Source organism: Vipera ursinii, assembly GCF_947247035.1.
Source record: "Vipera ursinii genome assembly, chromosome: 1".
NCBI lineage: Eukaryota > Metazoa > Chordata > Lepidosauria > Squamata > Viperidae > Vipera > Vipera ursinii.
The window spans coordinates 168,825,788-168,848,827 of NC_139512.1; the positions used below are offsets into that span (position 1 = coordinate 168,825,788).

The 23,040-nt window shown below is 36.5% G+C and overlaps 1 protein-coding gene across 1 annotated transcript in view; it reads left to right on the top strand.

The window, feature by feature from the left end:
• The window catches only part of ANKAR (ankyrin and armadillo repeat containing), a gene marked incomplete at its 5' end in the record, with an annotated part of 47,700 nt that overhangs the window by 8,255 nt on the left and 16,405 nt on the right, over nucleotides 1-23,040 (top strand). Inside the window, 9 exons of the mRNA XM_083368606.1 lie at nucleotides 1,361-1,476; nucleotides 2,956-3,133; nucleotides 5,319-5,538; nucleotides 6,479-6,511; nucleotides 14,453-14,660; nucleotides 16,990-17,198; nucleotides 19,284-19,388; nucleotides 21,813-22,057; nucleotides 22,693-22,861. Coding sequence (XP_083224732.1) covers nucleotides 1,361-1,476; nucleotides 2,956-3,133; nucleotides 5,319-5,538; nucleotides 6,479-6,511; nucleotides 14,453-14,660; nucleotides 16,990-17,198; nucleotides 19,284-19,388; nucleotides 21,813-22,057; nucleotides 22,693-22,861 — 1,483 coding nt within the window. The remainder of the gene's footprint in view (nucleotides 1-1,360; nucleotides 1,477-2,955; nucleotides 3,134-5,318; nucleotides 5,539-6,478; nucleotides 6,512-14,452; nucleotides 14,661-16,989; nucleotides 17,199-19,283; nucleotides 19,389-21,812; nucleotides 22,058-22,692; nucleotides 22,862-23,040) is intronic.

A 23,040-nucleotide genomic window follows, 5' to 3' on the forward strand; every position in this document is an offset into this window, starting at 1 on the left:
AAGCTAACAGAGCGAGAGAGACCTTGTGGCTTAGAGGCAAATAACACTGCCTCATATGCAATCAGCCCATGGTTCGAATCTCAGAAGGGTATGGCTGGCTGATGACGACTAATGAGTCAGAAATGCATTTCAGTTTCCCTTTAATTCTTTGTTAGTAATTTACACAAATATAGGAATTGTCCGGTGTGACTACTGCCTGTTCGATAGCCTTCAAGATAGGCTGAAAACAGGAAATAAAGATTTGCCCCATGTTTGGGGCCTAGCAAGGTAATCTAAAGAGTTAACATTTGAAACATATCTTCCCTTGCAGAAAAAAAAAAGCTAACAGAGCGAGAGAGACCTTGTGGCTTAGAGGCAAATAACACTGCCTCATATGCAATCAGCCCATGGTTCGAATCTCAGAAGGGTATGGCTGGCTGATGACGACTAATGAGTCAGAAATGCATTTCAGTTTCCCTTTAATTCTTTGTTAGTAATTTACACAAATATAGGAATTGTCCGGTGTGACTACTGCCTGTTCGATAGCCTTCAAGATAGGCTGAAAACAGGAAATAAAGATTTGCCCCATGTTTGGGGCCTAGCAAGGTAATCTAAAGAGTTAACATTTGAAACATATCTTCCCTTGCAGAAAAAAAAAAAAGCTAACAGAGCGAGAGAGACCTTGTGGCTTAGAGGCAAATAACACTGCCTCATATGCAATCAGCCCATGGTTCGAATCTCAGAAGGGTATGGCTGGCTGATGACGACTAATGAGTCAGAAATGCATTTCAGTTTCCCTTTAATTCTTTGTTAGTAATTTACACACATATATATATATATATATATATATATATGTTTTCTGAGGTTTTCGCGGGTGCCTGTATGTGGAGCTGAGACCAGCCCATCCACTCAGAACACCCCCCCACCCAATCAGAACACACCCACCATTCAAAACACACTCCCACCCAATCAGAACACACTTGGTCCCCTATCCAATCAGAGCACACCTCCACAGAACACACCCCCTCTGGCAGTTTAAAAAAGAGGAACTAACAGCCACATGCTTCTCCCAGAAGAAGGAAGCTAAAGCCTGATGATGACGGATGGGACTCCGTCGAAACGTTGCGCCCACACCTTTAGTTCTACGCGGGGAAAAACCCGAAAAACCAAGGATCCATATATATATATATATATATATATATATATATATATATATATATATGCATGCAAATTATAATACTATATGGGATGTTCCTCTCTAGAACAGAGGAAAAGGTGGAAATATGTTGCAAAGGTAAAATATTTACGATAACAGAAAATCTGTGGTAAATTTACAAATTTGCAAATGTTACCAGATACATTTAGCATGTTCTTCTTATAGGCTGCCTATGATGAAATGCACACATGTGCAATAAATCATCTTACTCAACTGCTGGACCCAGATGCACCGTACCGAGAGCATTATTCTATACCAGTAATGGATTTTGATGGCAAAAGGTAAAGAGCATGCAGAAATATTTCTTCCATTCATTGAGAAAATTCACTAGATTAAGATCAAAGTAGCTGAAACATTTTGAGTCCTTTAGGTACTCAAAATAGTAATAGTAATAGCACTTAGACTTATATACCACTTTGTAGTTCTTTACAGCCCTCTCTAAGTGGTTTATAGAGTCAGCATATTGCCCGCAACAATCTGGGTCCTGGTTTTGAAATTCCAATGGCCGCCCCTCCCCTGGTGGTCATGTGATCGCATTTTGGCCACTCACAGCCCACATTGACAGCCATTTGCAGCATCTTGCCATCATGAGACTGCATTTTACAATAGATCTGGCAAAACCCAGCATTTACTTCTGGTTTTCAGTAAAAAAAAACAGCCTATAACAAACCATTGCTTTGCTTAACAACTGCAGTGTATGCTTAAGGACCATGGTGTTTGCTTAACAACCACCGCAAACCAGGTTATAAAATTATGTCGGTTATGTGAGTGACTTGATTTACAACTGTTACCACTTTTAACCATGATGGTCAGCCTCCATTATGGTTATAATTTGAGGAGTACCTGTAAGTAACAATGCAGAAATTATTATAAATGCTGACAATCAATCAGAAATGTTAAATAGAAAACAGAATTTCCCTCTTCATTAATTAATTAATTAATTCAAACACAAATACACACAGACCCATAGAGCAGGGGTGTCAAACTGCTGTCAAACCCATGGGCCAGATGTGTCATGCCAAAACCACGCCCACCCCATTGCTGGCAATGGGGAAAAAGTCATGATGCGTCACAAAATGTCACATGACGTTGTGAGTTTGACACCCCTGCCATAGAGTCTCTCTACAAAGCCATCGTGGTATGGAGTTTGACTAGGAGGTGTAAGTTAAAATTTCTCATAAGCCATAAGATTTACTGAGTGACTTTGAATTCTTCTGTCTGAATTTAGTAACAAGAGTTATAATTTATCAAGTTAAAATTCTGTGATGGCGAACCATATAGTCTGTTAAGGAAGGGAAGATGAGATAAATTAAAATATAATTCTATTCGAATATATGTATGTCACCTCTCCTTGACTGGAGGTATATGAATCAGCTTTCCCTAACTAGGTGGCTTCCAAATGGCTTGGTTTAATTAAAACTCATTAATTAAAACATCTACAAAGTTAATGGTACAAAGCTGTAGTCTAAGAAATCTGGAGGACATTAGGTTTGGTCAGGTGATTGGGTTGAATTAATTAAATATATACACAACTTGTAGCCAGCCACACTGCCATCCAAGTATTGGAGACTGCTAGATTTCAGTCCAATTTAATTGTCAGAGATGAAGTAGAAATAGCTTTATTTAGGACTGATGAATATAGATTATGCTTGGTTGAAAGATTATCACTAGTGCAGGTTCCTTCCAAAAGCATTGTTAAATATGTGATGCATTAAAATATTTGGTTATTAATGTAATGTGGCTTCTTTTTTTAAAAACAGATATTACGTAATTGGCATTGAGCTTGAAGCTTTTTATATGCTTTTTAAAAGTCAGTGGTGGGGAGCTATCAATGAAATAATAAGCACCCTTAAGCCAAAAAGGCTTCCATTAACTGACACACAAGCAATGGATCAATTCAAGAAAAGATTTGGCTATAAGAAAGCTATTAAATGTAAGGTATGTTTTAAGGGTTTGAATATTCTAGAGAACAAATCTGTCAAAGCCTGTATTTATATTCTTATTGCTATGTCAATTATCTCTAAGCAGATGTATTAATCACCAAAACAAACTAATCTTTATTACTGTCCTTCAAACACACGTTCTGTACCCTTTCTGCTAATGCTTTCCCTTTCTGCTCCTTTACTTTCTATTTAACCTCCATACAGAACAGGGCTTCTACAGTTCAACAGCTGTAAAATAGCAATAATAATAATAATAATAATAATAATAATAATAATAATAATAATAATAATAGTAGTAGTAGTAGTAGTAGTAGTAGTAGTAGTAGTAATAAATAATAGGAAAAAATACAAAATACCGTAACCTGGCCATCAAAACTGCACAATTATGGATGAAACATGTAACAGTGATACCCATTGTCATTGGGGCACTGGGAACTATGTCCAAAAACTTTGCAAAATGCATCAAGAAATTTTAGCTTCCTGCAATAACTCCAGCAAAGCTACAAAAAACTGTGCTACTCGGAACATCTTACAGTACATTTTAAGGAGATACCTGGTTGATACCTAGGATGCTGGCAGCAACCTGTGTCAACCATTAGTGCCAGCCAATTTGAGTGTTCAGTAGACTGAGTTGCATGTTTTATGAATAAAAGTTTAATAATAATAATAATAATAATAATAATAATAATAATAATAATAATAATAATAATAAGGGTTCATAATTTTGGTGCAAAACTAATAGACTTGCAAAAGCCTAAAGGACAATTTTGCGAAGGACTCTCTGTTGGGTTATTTGTGATAACTCATCCACGCATTGCAATTTTCAAATGATGAATTTGCATCCTGGTTTCTTACTGTTTCACTTTTGAGCAATGTATGCACTGGAGGGCCAAAGTAGACAATGTTAAAGTGGTCTTTGAAATTAAACTCCTGTCTGCTTGGTTTTTTTTAAAAAAAACAACAACTAATTAGCTTCATTTAGGAATTGAGGTAGATAATTAATAGATGTGCACATATGCTAGAGGAGAATTCAAATCTTTCTTTCTGTGATGTAATAGCAAACATCTTCTAGTAAAGATACTGCTTATATTTGAAAAGGAAACTACCAGTGGCCAGTTTCATATTCAGAAAATAATTTTCTCTTGAGGACTGGAGGGGGCAGTGTGTGAGACCTGTAGGAGAATTTCCTTCTGCATCTACCAGAATTCCCTTCCTTATCGCTCCCTCCAACTGCCATATTATTTTTAGAATATAAATAATTTCATCAGTTGATAACACATTGCATTAGTCCAATTTTTAATATCAGGCCTGTAGATTTGTTTCCAGCTATATAGAATAATTCTCTTTGCTGAAACCCTGATTCAACAGAGCCAGTAATTTTTTATAAATATCAAGACTCATACTTTTAAAATACAATTCAGCATCACAATTACATCTTTTTACTTTATATTGCTTTTAAAATAATAACAGAAAAGAAACAAAAGGAAAGAAACAAAATACCGGCATGATTATAACGCAAATAAATTCTCGAAGAGAAAAAGGAACATATAAAAAGGGCTTTAAAAGTGAAAAAATAAAAGCAGAAAAAAAAAGAAACGAAGTATATTATTATACAATGGTTGGTTGCACAGTGAGCCAGATGTTTAGAGTGGGCGGCATTTTTTTTAAAATCCCCTCCCTTTTTAATTCCCCTCCCTTTCCCTTCCCTGAAGTGGCAAGCCCACAGGGCTTGACACTCAGTTCTTCCCAAGGACCTGAAATAGGCAGCGGGTGTTAAAGGTATCATGGCAGGAAGGAAGCTGTTCCAAGTAAAACTGCCTTTTTGCAATTGACAGATGGTGATTTTGTCAATTCCAGTATTGTTCAAGTGGTGTTCCAGTTGTTTTAGGATTGCCCCCAAGACACCTATTACTGATGCTACCTTTGCTTTCTTTTGCCACAGTCATTCAACTTCTATTTGCAGATCTTTGTATTTTGTGATTTTCTCCCGTTTTTGTTTCCTCTTCTCTTCAGCTTTCTCAAGGTACCGTACTTATTATTATAGTAACAATTACATCTTAAACTACATCCCGCCCCCCCATCCAAGGCTAGAGCACCGTATATAAGGACTTGAAATCAAGAGGGAATGAAAGCACAAATAGAGTGAGCGACCTTCACTGTTTTCATTTCTGTGGTTTTAGAGCCTGTCTTTTGGCATGAAATCTGCTGCTGATAGAGGACTGGCTGCCATCTTCCTTACCTTCTGCCGCAGGACCTCCATCAACAGTCTTGCTATTACAGATGACAATGGTTATGCATATATCCACCATGCCGCTATTTACAACCGTGTGGCAATTATAGCTCAGGTGGTTAAATTGTATCTAACTATTAATCAAAGGCGTTCTATTCCAGTGAGCCAAGGTAAGAAACATTAGATGCTGCCAACAACTTGTGAGTGTCGGAGTTCTACTCCTTCCCATTTATATGAAACACTAAAAGTCTGAATTTAGAAATCATATATATATGATTTCCACCAGCCTGAGGATGACGGGTGAGATTTCGTCGAAACGTTGCTCTTACACCTTCAATTCTACGTGGGAAAAAACCCGAATGACCAAAGATCCACATACAAACACCCGCGAAAACCTCAGAAAACATATATATATATATATATATATATATATATGTGTGTGTGTGTGTGTGTGTGTGTGTGTGAATATGAAATGAATTATCGGGGTGACATTTGTTTTATTTTCCAAAACCTATGAGATCCTGTTTTGCTCCTTCTATAGGTTTCATAACTTATTGATGTGGGATTCACACTCAATATCTGTGCTCAACATTTGTCCTCAATATTCTGTCATCTAATTAGGGCAATTTATCCAAGTTGGCATGTTGTTTTTCAGTTTTTATCCTACAGACTAATTAAGAACCCAAGGTTTAGATGTTCGCTTCAGTGGTTGGGTTCACAGAGCACTTGATAAACATAGTTTGTTGAGTAAACTCATTCAAGACTAAGCTTCAAGGTAAGGGCTAAGGCAAAGGCAAAGCACATTACAGCGTAGCTGAATATATGAACTGGGACACTGTAAACCGTTTTTTTTAATTGAGATTAAAACTGCAAGGCATACACAGTAGTCACTTAATCCTCACCTATTAAGTCACCCTAAGATTGTCATTCCACAATCTTTAGCTAGTAATGAGTAGTAAATGTTTACATGTTATCTTTTTATGTGTGCTATATCTGTTGTTAATTTATTATTTATTAATCGTCATGTGATAAGATCTTTAAGGCAAACTATCATATAAAAATACAATAACAATGACAATATCAACATAATTTTGGGTTTTTCTTTTTCAGGAAAACGTTCCCAAAGACCAGAGACAAAAAGTGGTATGTTATAAATTTATTATCCTTTTTTTATATAAAATAAAGCTCTAGCAGCTATCCCATTTTATAATCAATACTATTTTAGCAGTAATGAGACAGAGGTCTTCCAATAGTTGGAAGCATTGTAGGAGCATGCGTGCAAATTCAATGTTATGTGAAAAATTGTTTCAAAAATCAGTTTTACTCAAGAACCAGCTGGAGGGACAAACTAATTTAAAGTGAAGTTTATAGCATTTTGTGAAAGCCCTAAAAATTCTGAATAATTGAGATTATTTTGATTGTATGTAATACTAAGTCAAAATGACATTGTAGCTAAATGTGATATGCTTTTATCATATTATAGCTAGCTAGATATAGATAGATAGATAGATAGATAGATAGATAGATAGATAGATAGATAGATAGATGATAGATAGATAGATAGATAGAAATAGATAGATAGATAGATAGATAGATAGATAGATAGATAGATAGATAGATAGATAGATGATAGATAGAAATAGATAGATAGATAGATAGATAGATAGATAGATAGATAGATAGATAGATGATAGATAGATAGATAGATAGATAGATAGATAGATAGATAGATAGATAGATAGATAGATGATAGATAGATAGATAGATAGATAGAAATAGATAGATAGATAGATAGATAGATAGATAGATAGATAGAAATAGATAGATAGATAGATAGATAGATAGATAGAAATAGATAGATAGATAGATAGATAGAAATAGATAGATAGATAGATAGATAGATGATAGATAGATAGATAGATAGATAGATGATAGATAGATAGATAGATAGATAGATAGATAGATAGAAATAGATAGATAGATAGATAGATAGATAGATAGATAGATAGATAGATAGATGATAGATAGATAGATAGATAGATAGATAGATAGATAGATAGATAATAGATAGATAGATAGATAGATAGAAATAGATAGATAGATAGATAGATAGATAGATAGATAGATAGATAGATAGATGATAGATAGATAGATAGATAGATAGATAGATAGATAGATAGATAATAGATAGATAGATAGATAGATAGATAGATAGATGATAGATAGATAGATAGATAGAAATAGATAGATAGATAGATAGATAGATAGATAGATAGATAGATAGATAGAAATAGATAGATAGATAGATAGATAGATAGATAGATAGATAGATAGATAGATGATAGATAGATAGATAGATAGATAGATAGATAGATAGATAATAGATAGATAGATAGATAGATAGATGATAGATAGATAGATAGATAGATAGAAATAGATAGATAGATAGATAGATAGATAGATAGATAGATAGATAGATAGAAATAGATAGATAGATAGATAGATAGATAGATAGATAGATAGATAGAAATAGATAGATAGATAGATAGATAGATAGATAGATAGATAGATAGATAGATAGATAATAGATAGATAGATAGATAGATAGAAATAGATAGATAGATAGATAGATAGATAGATAGATAGATAGATAGATAGATGATAGATAGATAGATAGATAGATAGATAGATAGATAGATAGATAGATAATAGATAGATAGATAGATAGATAGATAGATAGATAGATAATAGATAGATAGATAGATAGATAGAAATAGATAGATAGATAGATAGATAGATAGATAGATAGATAGATAGATGATAGATAGATAGATAGATAGATAGATAGATAGATAGATAATAGATAGATAGATAGATAGATAGATAGATAGATAGATAGATAGATAGATAATAGATAGATAGATAGATAGATAGATAGATAGATAGATAGATAATAGATAGATAGATAGATAGATAGAAATAGATAGATAGATAGATAGATAGATAGATAGATAGATAGATAGATGATAGATAGATAGATAGATAGATAGATAGATAGATAATAGATAGATAGATAGATAGATAGAAATAGATAGATAGATAGATAGATAGATAGATAGATAGATAGATGATAGATAGATAGATAGATAGATAGATAGATAGATAGATAATAGATAGATAGATAGATAGATAGATAGATAGATAGATAATAGATAGATAGATAGATAGATAGAAATAGATAGATAGATAGATAGATAGATAGATAGATAGATAGATAGATAGATGATAGATAGATAGATAGATAGATAGATAGATAGATAGATAATAGATAGATAGATAGATAGATAGATAGATAGATAGATAGATAGATAGATAATAGATAGATAGATAGATAGATAGATAGATAGATAGATAATAGATAGATAGATAGATAGATAGAAATAGATAGATAGATAGATAGATAGATAGATAGATAGATAGATAGATGATAGATAGATAGATAGATAGATAGATAGATAGATAGATAGATAGATAGATAGATAATAGATAGATAGATAGATAGATAGATAGATAGATAGATAATAGATAGATAGATAGATAGATAGAAATAGATAGATAGATAGATAGATAGATAGATAGATAGATAGATGATAGATAGATAGATAGATAGATAGATAGATAGATAATAGATAGATAGATAGATAGATAGATAGATAGATAGATAGATAGATAATAGATAGATAGATAGATAGATAGATAGATAGATGATAGATAGATAGATAGATAGAAATAGATAGATAGATAGATAGATAGATAGATAGATAGATAGATAGATAGATAGATAGATAGATAGATAGAAATAGATAGATAGATAGATAGATAGATAGATAGATAGATAGATAGATAGATGATAGATAGATAGATAGATAGATAGATAGATAGATAGATAATAGATAGATAGATAGATAGATAGATAGATAGATAGATAGATAGATAGATAGATAATAGATAGATAGATAGATAGATAGATAGATAGATAGATAGATAGATAATAGATAGATAGATAGATAGATAGAAATAGATAGATAGATAGATAGATAGATAGATAGATAGATAGATAGATGATAGATAGATAGATAGATAGATAGATAGATAGATAGATAATAGATAGATAGATAGATAGATAGATAGATAGATAGATAGATAGTCCTTGACCTATAACCACAAACGACCCCCAAATTTCTGTTGCTAAGCAAGACAGTTGTTAAGTTGCCCCATTTTATGACCTTCCTTGCCACAGTTGTTAAGTGAATCACTGCAATTGTTAAGTTAGTAACACAGCTGTTAAGTGAACCAGGCTTTCCCAATGACTTAGCTTGTCAGAAGATCGCAAAAGGTGATCACATGACTCCGGGACACTGCAGCTGTCTTAAGAGCCAGCTACCAAGCATCTGGATTTTGATCACGTGACCATGGGGATGTTGCAATATGTGAAAATTGTCATGAGTCGTTTGTTTCAGTGCTGTTATAAATTCAAACAGTCACTAAATGAGTGAATTGTAAGTCAAGGGCTACCTGTACAAATGATAACTGTGGCCCGAAAGTGATTTATTTTCTATTTTCAGGAACACCTGCCTTCATAGAAAAGGATGTCATGATTGGAGAAAGAACTTGTGAGTTGTAAATAAACCCAGGATTAACATCATGTTTATTAAGGATATTTTGCACACATTTACCGTATGTGTACAAAATTGCCTTGTTTCAAACGCTGACTTTTTTTGTTTTGTTTACAGAAGATGCTGGTAATCGTCTCCCATTTTTCAATTTTTCCTTTGCACTCTTGCAGTTCCTTCCGTTCTGTGGAAATGCGTGTTAAGAGGAGAATCGTGGAATAGTGGTATAACCAGTGGTGGGATTCAAATAGGTGAACAACCGTTGGTTCTCTGTGTGGAGGCCACTTCCGGAAGTCCATTCTGGGCCTGGGCCACAAAAAAATTAGCTACCGGTTCTGCCAAAGTGGTGCGAACCGGCTGAATCCCACCACTGGGCGTAATGCTTCTTTCATAAGTAGCAGTACAGAATGTACCCTTTGATTGATATGGCATGTTGGTAATGATTACTGTGCTCCTGCCCTGCATACAAACGTCTCACCTTCTCCAGTCGCATAACCTCCTTTTTTGAGATCCAACTTAAAAAAGAGAAATGACTTCTAAGATTTTAAAAATATCATACAGATACAGGACACGATGTTGAAAGTAATTTATGTTTTTGAATTGCATAAAAAAATTAGCGTTAAGTAGCCCCCCCTGAAAATAAAGTAAGATAAATTGCACTAGAGCCATCTTGGTATCAAATGCAAATGTCTTAGCTGCTCCTAATGCTGCATTCTTCTGGACAGAGAGCTCTGATGTCGTTCGTGGGATCTGTTGGAACCACTTCCCCAGCTGGATAGTGCTTAATAGCACAGTAGTTAGAGTGCTGCCTTTGATGCAGGAGACTGAGATTTAAATCTGGCTTGATACGTACCTTACAGGCAGGGGTCCTTGGGTAAAGACCCCTTACTGCAGGGGTCCTCAACCTTGGTAACTTTAAGACTTTTGGACTTCAACTCCCAGAGTTCCCCAGCCAGCTGGGAGTTGAAGTCCACAAGTCTTAAAGTTGCCAAGGTTGAGGACCCCTGCTTCACCTGCCTACCTCAAATATGCGAGTGGCGTGAACTAAGAAAGTCGTGCTGGCTTGGATGTGACCCAAATTAACAAGGTCCACCTCAGACGTTGGGGAATCAGGACAATCTGATGATGTGGGATGCTGAAATAAACCATATATGGACAAAACACGAACACGTGTGTGCGTACCGTGTATATGTATATTAATACAACACACACACACACACACAAGGGCACTTGAGCAAGTTTATAGTCCTGTGAAGGAATACTGAAGAAAGTGGGGGGTTAACAGAGATGCTTAAAATTGAAAAAGGTACAAGACAGGGATGCCCCTTATCACCATTGTTGTTCGTATTAACATTAGAGATTTTATTAATTAAAATTCAAGAGTCTTCTATGATAAAGGGAATTAAAATAAAACAGAATGATTATAGATTGAGAGCTTTTGCTGATGACTTGGTTGTGACATTATCTGAACCGATACAATCGGTTATAGATTTGATGGAAATTATAACTCAGTATGGCAAGGTTTCAGGGTTTAAGGTAAATAGTAATAAGACTAAGATATTGTCTAAGAATATGTCTATGAGTGAAAGGGAAATGTTAATTAAATTAACAGGTTTTGAAATAGTAAAAAAGGAGTGTTTTAGGAGTGTATATTGCAGCTTCAAATGCAAAATTTATTTAGGAGTGTATATTGCAGCTTCAAATGCAAAATTATATAAGAATAACTATGAAACACTATGGTTGAAGATACAAAAGGATTTAAATAATTGGAAAAAATTACAATTATCTCTATTGGGAAGAATAGCAGCTGTTAAAATGAATGTTCTGCTGAAGTTTCTTTTTTTGTTCCAAATGATACCTATATTGAAAAAGGATGCCAATCTTGATGAATGGCAGAATGGTATTAATAAATTTATCTGGGTGGGGAAGAAACCAAGAGTTAAATTTAAGATTCTGCAAGATGCTAGGGAAAGAGGGGGACTCAAGGTGCCTAACTTGAAATTGTATTATGATGCGGTGGTTATGACATGGGTTAGCGATTGGCTTAATTTAACTAATAAAAGAATACTCCACCTTGAGGGTTGGGATTTGGTATATGGATGGCATGCATATCTGCTTTATGATAAAAAGGTAGACAGGGTTTTTAAATCTCATATTCTTAGAAGTGCTTTGTTGCGTGTCTGGAAAAAGTATTATTATAAGTTAAATTATAAAATACCGATTTGGGGAATTCCTGGACACGCGATAGAAGGCATACCTATGGGAGTGAGTTTGGATATGTTTTCCTATAAGGAATTACTTAGATTGGAAGGGAATGATTGGCAACTTAAATCATTAGATGAGTTAAGACAAGAAAACATAAGTTACTCTTGGTTTCAATATACCCAATTGAAAGCTAGGTGGAAGTTGGATCAGAAAGTTGGCATCACAATTACAGATGAAAACTTAGTAAAACAAATTAGAGATTTAAATCATGCACATATAAAGAGGATATATAATGTTTTAATTGAATTGGACTCAGAAACGGAATTGGTTAAAGATTGTATGATAAAGTGGGCACAAAACATACAGGAACCAATTCCGTTGGATACTTGGGAGGTAATCTGGGTTAGAAATGTTAAATTTACTCAGGCTCAAAATTTAAGAGAAAATTTTTATAAAATGTTTTATAGATGGCATTTGGATCCCAAAAAGTTGTCTAACATGTATCCTAACCTACAGTCTAAATGCTGGAGATGCGGTAGTTTAGATGCTACTTATTTTCATATGTGGTGGACTTGCAGAAATATAAAAGCTTTTTGGATTAAAATCTGGTGGAACATTCAAAAGATTTTTAAGAGAAAGATAAAGTTTTCTCCACAATTGTTTTTACTGGGTATTGTTGTAGACTGTGATACTAAAGAAATCAATTTGATGTTGAACTTGATAACAGCAGCACGGTTACTAGTGGGACAATATTGGAAGAAGGATAGTTTGCCTACTATAGAAGAATGGGTACTTAAGGTATTGAATCTTGCAGAAATGTCTAAGATTTCTGCTTATTTGAAAGATCATTCACAGGAAAGATATATTTCAGTTTGGAGGAGATGGATAAATTATATTCAGAACAAATATGGGACTAAAAAGTTCCATTTAGCTTATGAGTATATTTTATATTTTTATTAACTTTAGTATTAGTATTGATTATATTTCTGTTTAAGTTATTATTATATTAGTATTGATTATATTTTTGTTTAAGTTATTATTATGTTTTTAATAATTTGAATGTATCAATGTTAAAGGGGAGTTAAAGCACATTATGAATTTGGTTAATTTTACAATGGATAATTTTAGTTAGAATATGATTATTATATTTATGACCCTGTATTCAGCTCTGGGAAGTGGGGGGGAGGGGGGGTTGGGGTGGGTGGGTTTTGGGGATGTTTTGTAAAAAACGTTTGTAAAACTTTTCAATTAAAAAAAAAGGAATACTGAAGAAAGATAAAATTTTATCTGGACTCACAAGAGATCACTGGTTCCCTCCTTCCCTGTTTCAAGAAGTCCTGAGTACAATCCATCCAAATGAAGCACCTTGATCCAAATCCATTTATTTCAAAGGAAAGAATTTAAGAACGTTATGTATTCCCAACTGTCCCTTTGAAATGCTGTATAAGAACTAAACACACTTAACCTTGACATTGATCATTTGCTTGTGCATATTAAGGTGCTAGTCATCCATGCATTTTAACTGCAAGACATCAGGCCCTAAGATACATATGAATACATGTGAATGTCGATGTTTCCAAATTATACATGTAAGAAGAAGATAAAATGGAAAAAGAAAGCCATAGTCCCAGACCTGCAACAGCTCTAATGCAGCTTGGGAGCTTCTGTTTTATGCAATGCAAAGTAAAAAATCATCAAATATATTTCATGAATTCAAATTCACTCTCTTTAATTAACATGAATGGATTAAAGTCAAAATTTTGTTTTCAATCTGTCCCCATTCCACGTTGACTCCGTTTCGTTCTGGTCCAGTGTCATCCCTATTTGGCCAGTGGAACCTTCAGCTAGAAAAGTCTGCCATAAAAGTATTCTTACGCTTTTATGAGATGGTAAAAGCACACCGGTTATAAATTTCCAAATGCACGTCATTTATATTTGGCCCACCGTTTATTTTGTTTTGAGTTATTAAATGCCGGAATGCGGTTCATTTTAGGCTTGTCTGCATAGGTTGCTTTTCTGACATCAAGAGCTGCAGCAAAAATAACAGATACAGCTCTGGACAGCATAACTTTAATGTTAATTACACAAAAAGCAAATGAGGAACAGAGCACAGATACATAGCTAGGACGTAAACCTTCTATTCTATAGAGCTTTAGCTTTCATTCCTCCAAGCCAGTGGTCACTCTTGCCTCTTGTCATCTCTCAGCTTGGGGACCCACAGCTTTGCACCTAGCAGCCCAGTGCAGTTCCCTTGAAGCGCTCCATTTCCTTCTGGCTTTAAGAGCAGATTACCAAATACCCGACGATCGAGGATGGTTGCCTATCCATTTTGCTGCCTATTATGACAACGTGGCCTGTATCACAGTCCTCTACCGAAAAAACGCAGAGCTAATAGAGGCTGAAACTCAATCTCTGTGAGTAAGCAAAGCAGGTGGCCCGGAAAAATATGGGGGGGGGGGAACCAGAGACAGGTTGCTTGGTGGGTTTAGGAAGCTGGTAGAGTTGAGAATGAAGAAGTGGGTGGTTGGAATGAGGGGGGGGGGTGGTTTCCTGGACTGCTATGAAGCCAGGTCAGAGTGAGAAGACCTGTGGTATTTATTTGTTTCTTTGTTTGTTTGTTTATTCAATTTCTATAGCTACCCAACTCAATTAGGTGACTTGGGTCAGCTATATACAGCAATTCGATGTGGTTGTCAGCTGCTACCTGAACTGACCTGGCTACAGAGTGGAGCTTCAGTGGAAAGGAAGCCTGAACAGAGGCTTGGAAAGAGGGTAGAAGCAAGAATTTTGGCAACCGGGCCTCAAACATGGAACAACAATCTAAAGCAGGGGTCCTCAACCTTGGCAACTTTAAGACTTGTGGACTTCAACTCCCAGAATTCCTCAGCCAGCTTTGCTGAGGAAGTCCGCAAGTCTTAAAGTTGCCAAGGTTGGAGACCCCTGATCTAAGGCATGCTAGTAAGGAATTTGGGCAGATAGAATGAGGTCCAGTCAATGAATACATATGCTTATACAGGTAGTCCTCGACTTACAACAGTTCATTTAGTGATCGTTTGAAGTTACCAAGGCACTGAAAAATGTAACTTATGACCGTTGCAGCATCCCCATGGCCATGTGATCCAGGTACTTGGCAACTGGATCATATTTATGATGGTTGCAGTGTCCCAGGATCATGTGATCACCTTTTGTCAGACCGTCTGACAAGCAAAGTCAATGGGGAATTCACTTAACAGCCGTCTTACTAACTGAACAGCTTAAGTGATTCACTTAACAGCTGAGGTAAGAAAGGTCGTAAAGTGGGGCAAAGTTCACTTAACTATTGTGTCACTCAGCAACATAAATTTGGGGCGCAACTGTGGTCATAAATCAAGGATTATCTGTATATGCATAGATCTTCTGTGCTACTGCCAATGTGTTTGTCAAATAAGGTCACTTCTGAATCAATTTCCCAAGTCTTAGTGTGTGCAACTTTTATCTAGCTTGACACCTTGATTTAAAAATAAATCCTAGGAAGATCAGCTGAGGGGAATGTAATATTATTAAAACAGAAATTAAAAAACAGACTTTTTTTAAAAAAGGATATGAAATTTTGCTAGCCTCCTTACAGAAATTTCTTACGCTCAAGGACAAGTATCACTTAGTTCTAGGGTTAGGGTTAGGGTTAAATTGAGCTAAATTGTTAGCCTCCTTACAGAAATTTCTTACACTCAAGGACAAGTATCACTTAGTTCTAGGGTTAGAGTTAGGGTTAGGGTTAAATTGAGCTAAATTGTTAGCCTCCTTACAGAAATTTCTTACACTCAAGGACAAGTATCACTTAGTTCTAGGGTTAGGGTTAGGGTTAGGGTTAAATGAGGACCCAGATTGTTGGGGGCAATTAAGCTGACTTTGTAATAATGCCGCTTGGGGTGTGTGTGAAAGCCCTAATAAGCAGGCATATACATAGAATGAAGGCTACTGCTAAGCTTGTAAGCCGCCCTGAGTCTTCGGAGAAGGGCGGGATATACGGTAAATGGAATTAAAATAAAAAATAAAATAAAAAATAAATTGAGCCAAATTGTTAGCCTCCTTACAGAAATTTCTGTAAGGAGGCTAACAATTTAGCTCAATTTAACCCGAACCCTTGAACTAAGTGATACTTGTCCTGGAGTCTTAATATAGTTCACCAGAAAAGTGAGTCTCATCTGATAGTTAGTCTCAGTGGCCTGGAGTAATGTGGCATGTAAGTTTAATTTGTTTACTTAGACTTCCATTGAGTTTTTTAATTTAGATAGATGAAGTATAGGTAGTCCTAAACTTAATGAGTGCAATGGAGCTTGCTTGTGACAGTCCTAAGTCATGGTGGTCATAAAAGTGAGTCACCACATGACCAGACCTGTTTTTTCAAACTTTTTTGCTGGTGGCCGTAAAGCAAAGCCGTTGTTCAATATGGGGCATATTTGTAAATAACAGTTTTCAGCAAAAACGTGGTAAAATGCAGTCAGATGAATGGCGGACACTGCAAATGGCCGTAAATGCAGGCCAGTTGCCCTGTGCACAACAAGTGGTCCCGTGACCAGGGGCAGCATCCGTTGGAACTTCAGAACTGGGTCATAAGTATCTTTGGGGGAGTCCATCATAATTTTGAATGATTGCTAAGCAACTAGACCTGAGTCAAGTACATGAAATAAAAGCCACTGTGTTTCTTCACATTTGGTTCAGTTTGTTTCATACCACAGTATTCTGTTCTTTTTCTATCAATAGATATCATTCCACACCACTTTTGCTTGCAGCTGTATCTGGAGCACTAGATACTATCAAGTATTTGTTTTCTCTTAAAGCCGACTGGCTAAAAAAAGACGGTGAAGGAAATAACATAATACATTTGGCTGCACTGAACTTCCATACAGAAATTTTAAAGCATCTAATTGAGTTGGATAACCCTGATCTCCCAGTTTGGAAAACTCTTGTTGGTAAGTACCCTATACAGTAATTCTGATTAAATCAGAAAACTTTCAGGGTGGGATTAAAAAGGTAAAGTTTTCCTGTGTCCAGTCGTGTCCAATTCTAGGAGATGGTGCTCATCTCTGTTTCTTAGCCATGGAAGCCACCATTGTCCGAAAACACCTCTATGATTATATGACCAGCATGACTATAAGCCATGATTATATGGTCAGCATAACAAAATGCTGTTACTTTCCTACCGAAGTGGTATCTATTTATCTACTCACATTTCACATGGTTTTGAACTACTAGATTAGCAGGAGCTGAGGCAAGTAATGGGAGCTCACCCAGTCGTGTGGTGCTTGATCTCAAACCTATGCTATCAGCTTTCCATCTGATATGCTCGGTGTCTTTAATCACTGAGCCATGATCCATATGCCAGCTTCATGTTTCCCTTCTCCTGGGTGACTAAAGCTCTCTTTTGCTGACAACATGAGGGTGATGTGATAAAAAAAAACATTCTGGAGACGTACTACAGCAGCTGATAAGAGATTCCTGCTCAACAAAGAGAATGCTGCAAAGGATCGATCTCTACTGCTAGTTTGCCTCATTAATACAAGCCACCTTTTTTGGATAGCAGGAATAGACAATAGCATTCTGTACTCATGATTTACCCATCACGGAAACAGTCTTCATTTCCCACTGTGCTTTCAACACAATGTTTTTTGCACTTTGACTACTTTGTACAGGTAGGAACAGCTCCCTAACTCAATCAGTGGATGTCATGGTCTTCTAGAGAGCAATTTTGGAATAGCCACAATTCATTGCATATGTATATGCAGGTGTGTGTGTGTTCACTAAGACCTCTCTTTAGAAAGGAAAGCAATTGGTCATTGATACTTCCAGAAAGGAAAATTGGGACAGTTGCAAAGGAATTGTTCATTGGGAAGACCTTTCCCAGCTGAATTCTTTGCCAGCTGTTGCCAGATTGGACAGAATTTTCTTAAAATGGCTTTGTCTAGTTAACAGGACCCATAGGGCAGAAGTGCCTTAAGGGTGTACTGCAGATAGATCAACAAGGAAACTGGATGACCCATTGGTGGCAGCACAGGGCTATAATATTAACATAAGGGTTATAAAAGTTTTTGGTGCCATGACCCCTAGAATTATAAATATGTGTCTGTGTAACCCTCACAGACAAACAAACCCAATGGACTTTGTATTAGGCAAGAAATAAATACATCCAGGGCTTTTTTTTGTCATAGAAGGCTCAGAACGGAGTTCCGGCACCTTTTTTGGATGGAACCTTGTAGGGTAGGCAAGGCGGGTTGCATGACATGTGTGAGTTCCGGCACCTTTTTCTTTTACAAAAAAAGCACTAAATACATCACTGACTTTTAATATGAAAAAGAATCTGTATATAAAATAAAACAAACACAGATATTTCCAAATTTATAAAATCAATCCCTTTATTTAGAAATAAATAATAATAAACCAACAAATTTAAAACTGAAAATGTATTGACTGAAAATGTATTGACTGAAAATGTATTGACAATGATAAACCTCCTCACTTTCACAAAACTCCAAAAAACTGGCTATTGGTTTTGATACAGTTACCCTTGCTTCTGGTTCTCTATTGATTTTAGATCAATATCTTTTTCTGATTTCTGGAAAACCTTGACTGTCTGCTTGCTTACTCAGGGAGAGCAGATGTGAATGCTGAAGGTGCTTTTTGGGTGCATGTGCTGTGAGGCTTGTAACTCTAAAAGTTATAGTAGGACCCTGTCAAGTTTACTTTGGGCTTTGCTTGAGTAAGCTGGCAGCTGGTTTGTCGAGTAAAGCAGAAGCAACTTTTGAGAATGACGCTGCTTTGTTGGTAGAAACTCCCCAACCCAAATGTGAATTTCTTCCTCAAATTTGCTACTAAGCCAGCCCACAGTTGGAGAACCTCTGTAATAAGAGAACCACAAGCCTTGTATTCACCATTAATTTTCTTGTTAGACTATAAAGAAAAACACTGTTATAAGCCAGAATTAAGTCAAATGCCATGGGGCTGGCTATGTTTAATGCAACCCTTAAATGTTAACAAATTATTGTTAAAAATCTTAACAGGCATGCTGAATTGCAAATCCTATATTAGGAAAAGAATGGCAATACGGTGTTTAGAAGTACTTTGTCTTGCCAAAGTGGATTACTGGAAATGTATATTGCAGGCAGGTGAGATATTATGTGTACCATTTGTCACTTTTTCTGCTAGAAGTTATTTTAACAATAATAAACATAGTGAAAGAGATCAAACCGGCTTTACTGTCTTCTAGAATAGGGGTCCCCAACCCCTGAGCCATGGCCTGCCAGGAACCAGGCTGCACAAGCGAGCAAAGCCCAATCTGTGCAGCATGTGAAGCCACGCTCGTCCAGTCTGCATAAAAACCATCCTCCACGGAACTGGTCCCTGGCAGCCAAAAAGTCGGAGGGGGGGGGCTGTCCTAGTATACTATTAATCTGTAGCCTAACAGTTTGGCTGCCTGACATAGCTGGCGTGACTTTTGGTTATCTAAAATTCATGTCTAAAGGCGCTTTATTTATTTATTTATTATTATTTATTATTTGGATTTATATACCGCCCCTCTCCCGAAGGACCCGGGGCGGTGTATAGGGCAATTAAAACACTATATACAACACATAATATACAAAAATTAAAATAAATTAAACCAAGTAGCCCTAAACATTAAAACATGTTCTAAAATGTAAAATTTAAAATCTAAAATCCCAGTCCCTCAGTCCAGGCCGGCAAGTTCAAATAGCCAAGTCTTCAGGTCACGGCGGAAAGAGCGAAGGTCGGGAGCCATCCGGAGCTCAACAGGTAGCTGATTCCAAAGGGCTGGCGCGCCCACAGAGAATGCTCTCCCCCTGGGGGCCGCCAGTTGACATTCCCTGACCGACGACACCCTGAGGAGGCCCTCTCTGTGGGAGCGCACAGGACGATGGGAAGTTAATGCCGGCAAAAGGTACTCCCGTAAATAATCCGGACATTTAGGGCTTTATAGGTCATCACCAGCACCTTGAATCTCAGCTTTAATGTCTGGGCTGAGATTCTCTACTAAAAAGTGGCTCAGGATTTAATTTAATTTTCTCCGTTATAACCAAGGATCCATAACCATACATGAAACAGGGCCTATTAGATTTGGTGTTTTCTTTGAATAAAAGCGGAGAGGTAGAGGAGCTTTATGTGGCCCTTTTATCATCTTCCTAGACAAGTTCATTCCTAGCCTTGGCAGGAATGGGCTGGAGGGCTGGGGGGGCTGGGGGTGGAGGAATGTCGCTTAAAGTGATCCAACCAAATTGCCTAAAAGAAGCATTTCTCAAAGGTTTATGAAAAGTTACTCTTCCTTTACCTGAGAACTCACTGCAGTTAATAGTCCAGCCTCAAGCATTGCATTTCTGGAAAAGGTAATAATTTCACAACTGCAGACACACCTGTATAATATTGATTATTTGGATCCATTTCAATTGGGCTTTTTATCTGAGACAGAGGGCACTTAGCTGAGGTCTGACTGAAGAGGAATATAGAGCGTACAGCTTATCCAGTTTATTTATTTATTTTTATTTTAATCCCATTTATATTCCGCCCTTCTCCGAAGACTCAGGGCGGCTTACAATTTAAGCACAAACCAATGTGCTTAGCAATAACCTTCATTCTATGTATATGCCTGCTTATTAGGGCTTTCGTCCCCCCAGCGGCATTATTACAAAGACAGCTTATTGCCCCCAACAATCTGGGTCCTCATTTTACCTACCTCGGAAGGATGGAAGGCTGAGTCAACCTTGAGCCTGGTGGGACTCGAACCTGCACTAATTGCAGGCAGCTGGTGTTACTTAAGGAGGCATTAGCCCACTGCTCCACCAAGCCCTACCTAGAGCCTTCAGTGACTTTTGATAACCCAGATATTACATTCGATAACTTTCCCAATAAAACAAATTTATACTAGAGAAAAGTTTATACAAATATTAAAAATATTTCTGGAAATAACTTATCAAAGCACCTACTCGAAACAATTAGCTGGAAAATTGTATATTTGCAAATTTACAAAACAAAAATATGCATTTCAAGAAATTGCTATCAGTATACAAATATCAACTGGAGGGGCAGGGTTAAATAAAAAGAAAAGGGAAGTACAGAGAAAATATTGCTTATTACTTTATTGGGTGTTTTCCCATGGCAAAGGCATAAAAGCCTTTTTTTATCTTATTGGCTTAGCGGCAAGGAAGGCAATAGCAAGCAAAATCTAAGGATCTGCATATCCTGTGAGGTTTGCTTGTCAGCATAAGTTTATATAATGGCCGTCTAAGCCATTTTAGGGCCTCAGGCAGAACCAAATAACATCCCACCCCACACTGGAGCAGGATTCCTAAAAAATGTCCTGTAACATTCAGGCGTCCAGTTTTGCAGTCCGCTGTCAGTATATATACTCATTCCATGGTTCCCCCTTCAGATCCACTGCGTTTGCTCCCTGCTTTTGCCAGTTGCTCAGAAGATTTTAACCAAAGGAATACAATCATCTAAAGAAGTCAGAACCTTGGAGAGATTCATGGCATGTTGCCTTGCTGTAACTGGTGGGTTACTTTTGTTCTTGGCGGCAGGTACCATACCCTCATTAATCAGCTTGTTGAAGAGCGAAGACGTCAAATTGGAGTGCATCACTCTGGGAGTGCTGAGTAACATCTCCACCCATGACTCAATTGTCAGAGCCTTTGTAGAAGCTGGAGGCATTCCCGTGTTAATTAAGCTCTTGACTGTGGAAGAACCTGAATTGCTGTCTCGTTGTGCAGTGTTTTTATATGATATTGCCCAGCTGGATAATAATCAAGTCATCATCGCTGAACTGGTAAATCTAATCAGGAGGGGGGGAAAAATGTTCCCTTTTGTGGCTAGCCCTTCTTCAATAAATTAATTAGAATAATAAGAAGATGGGCATGTTTTTCCATGGTAAGGGACACAGCTTTTATTATTTGTGATATTCAGACTTGTTTGATGTTTACAAGTATTACAAGTACAGGTCTAAGTGGTGTTTTCACATTGCAGCCACAACTGTGGCCTTTGTTGTTCTTGTTGTTGACTAGGTTTGAGAAATCAGGAACAAGCCTGATGAATGTAACCCTTTCTTTCTGCACTAGCCTTTGAAACACATTTTTGCCCCTGTGTTAATGATTGCTGAGCTATATCTTGAACTAATTTTAATTGCAGTTAAGGTTAATCTTGATCATTAGGGTTTTTTCCCTTCCTTTTATCTCATCAAGGCTAAGCAAGACACCATAAACCCTACTTCTCTCCCCACCCCACCACCACCACCCAATACTCCAGGAGATCTCAAGAACTGTGGAGAGAAGGAGAAAATTAGGAAAGATTACCTTTTCAGCCTGTGAAAAATGGAGATTTTTGTTAGATTCGACCCATTGCATCATTTGGTTCTTAATTAATTCTACTTTTGCCTATGCAACTTACAACTTTTTTTTAATGTAGGGTGGAATTCCTGCTCTCATCAATCTGTTGCAATATGACATGCAAGATCTGCTTGTGAATGTAATGAGCTGTATCCGAGTATTATGCAAAAATAATAAAGAGAATCAGCTGAAAGTGAAAGAAATGATAGGCATTGAACCACTTGTTCAGTTCTTACGTTCAGATTCAGGTAAAAATAAAAACAGCAAAATTAGATAATCGGTTTTAAGGAAATGACACCGCTTGCTGATCACTTAACTTTCTAGATCATTTTACTTCTGGGGTGATGGGACTTGCAGGAGAAGACATCTGCTTCACCAGCAGTATCTATTCTCTAATAGACAGACATAGGTAAAGGTAAAGGTAAAG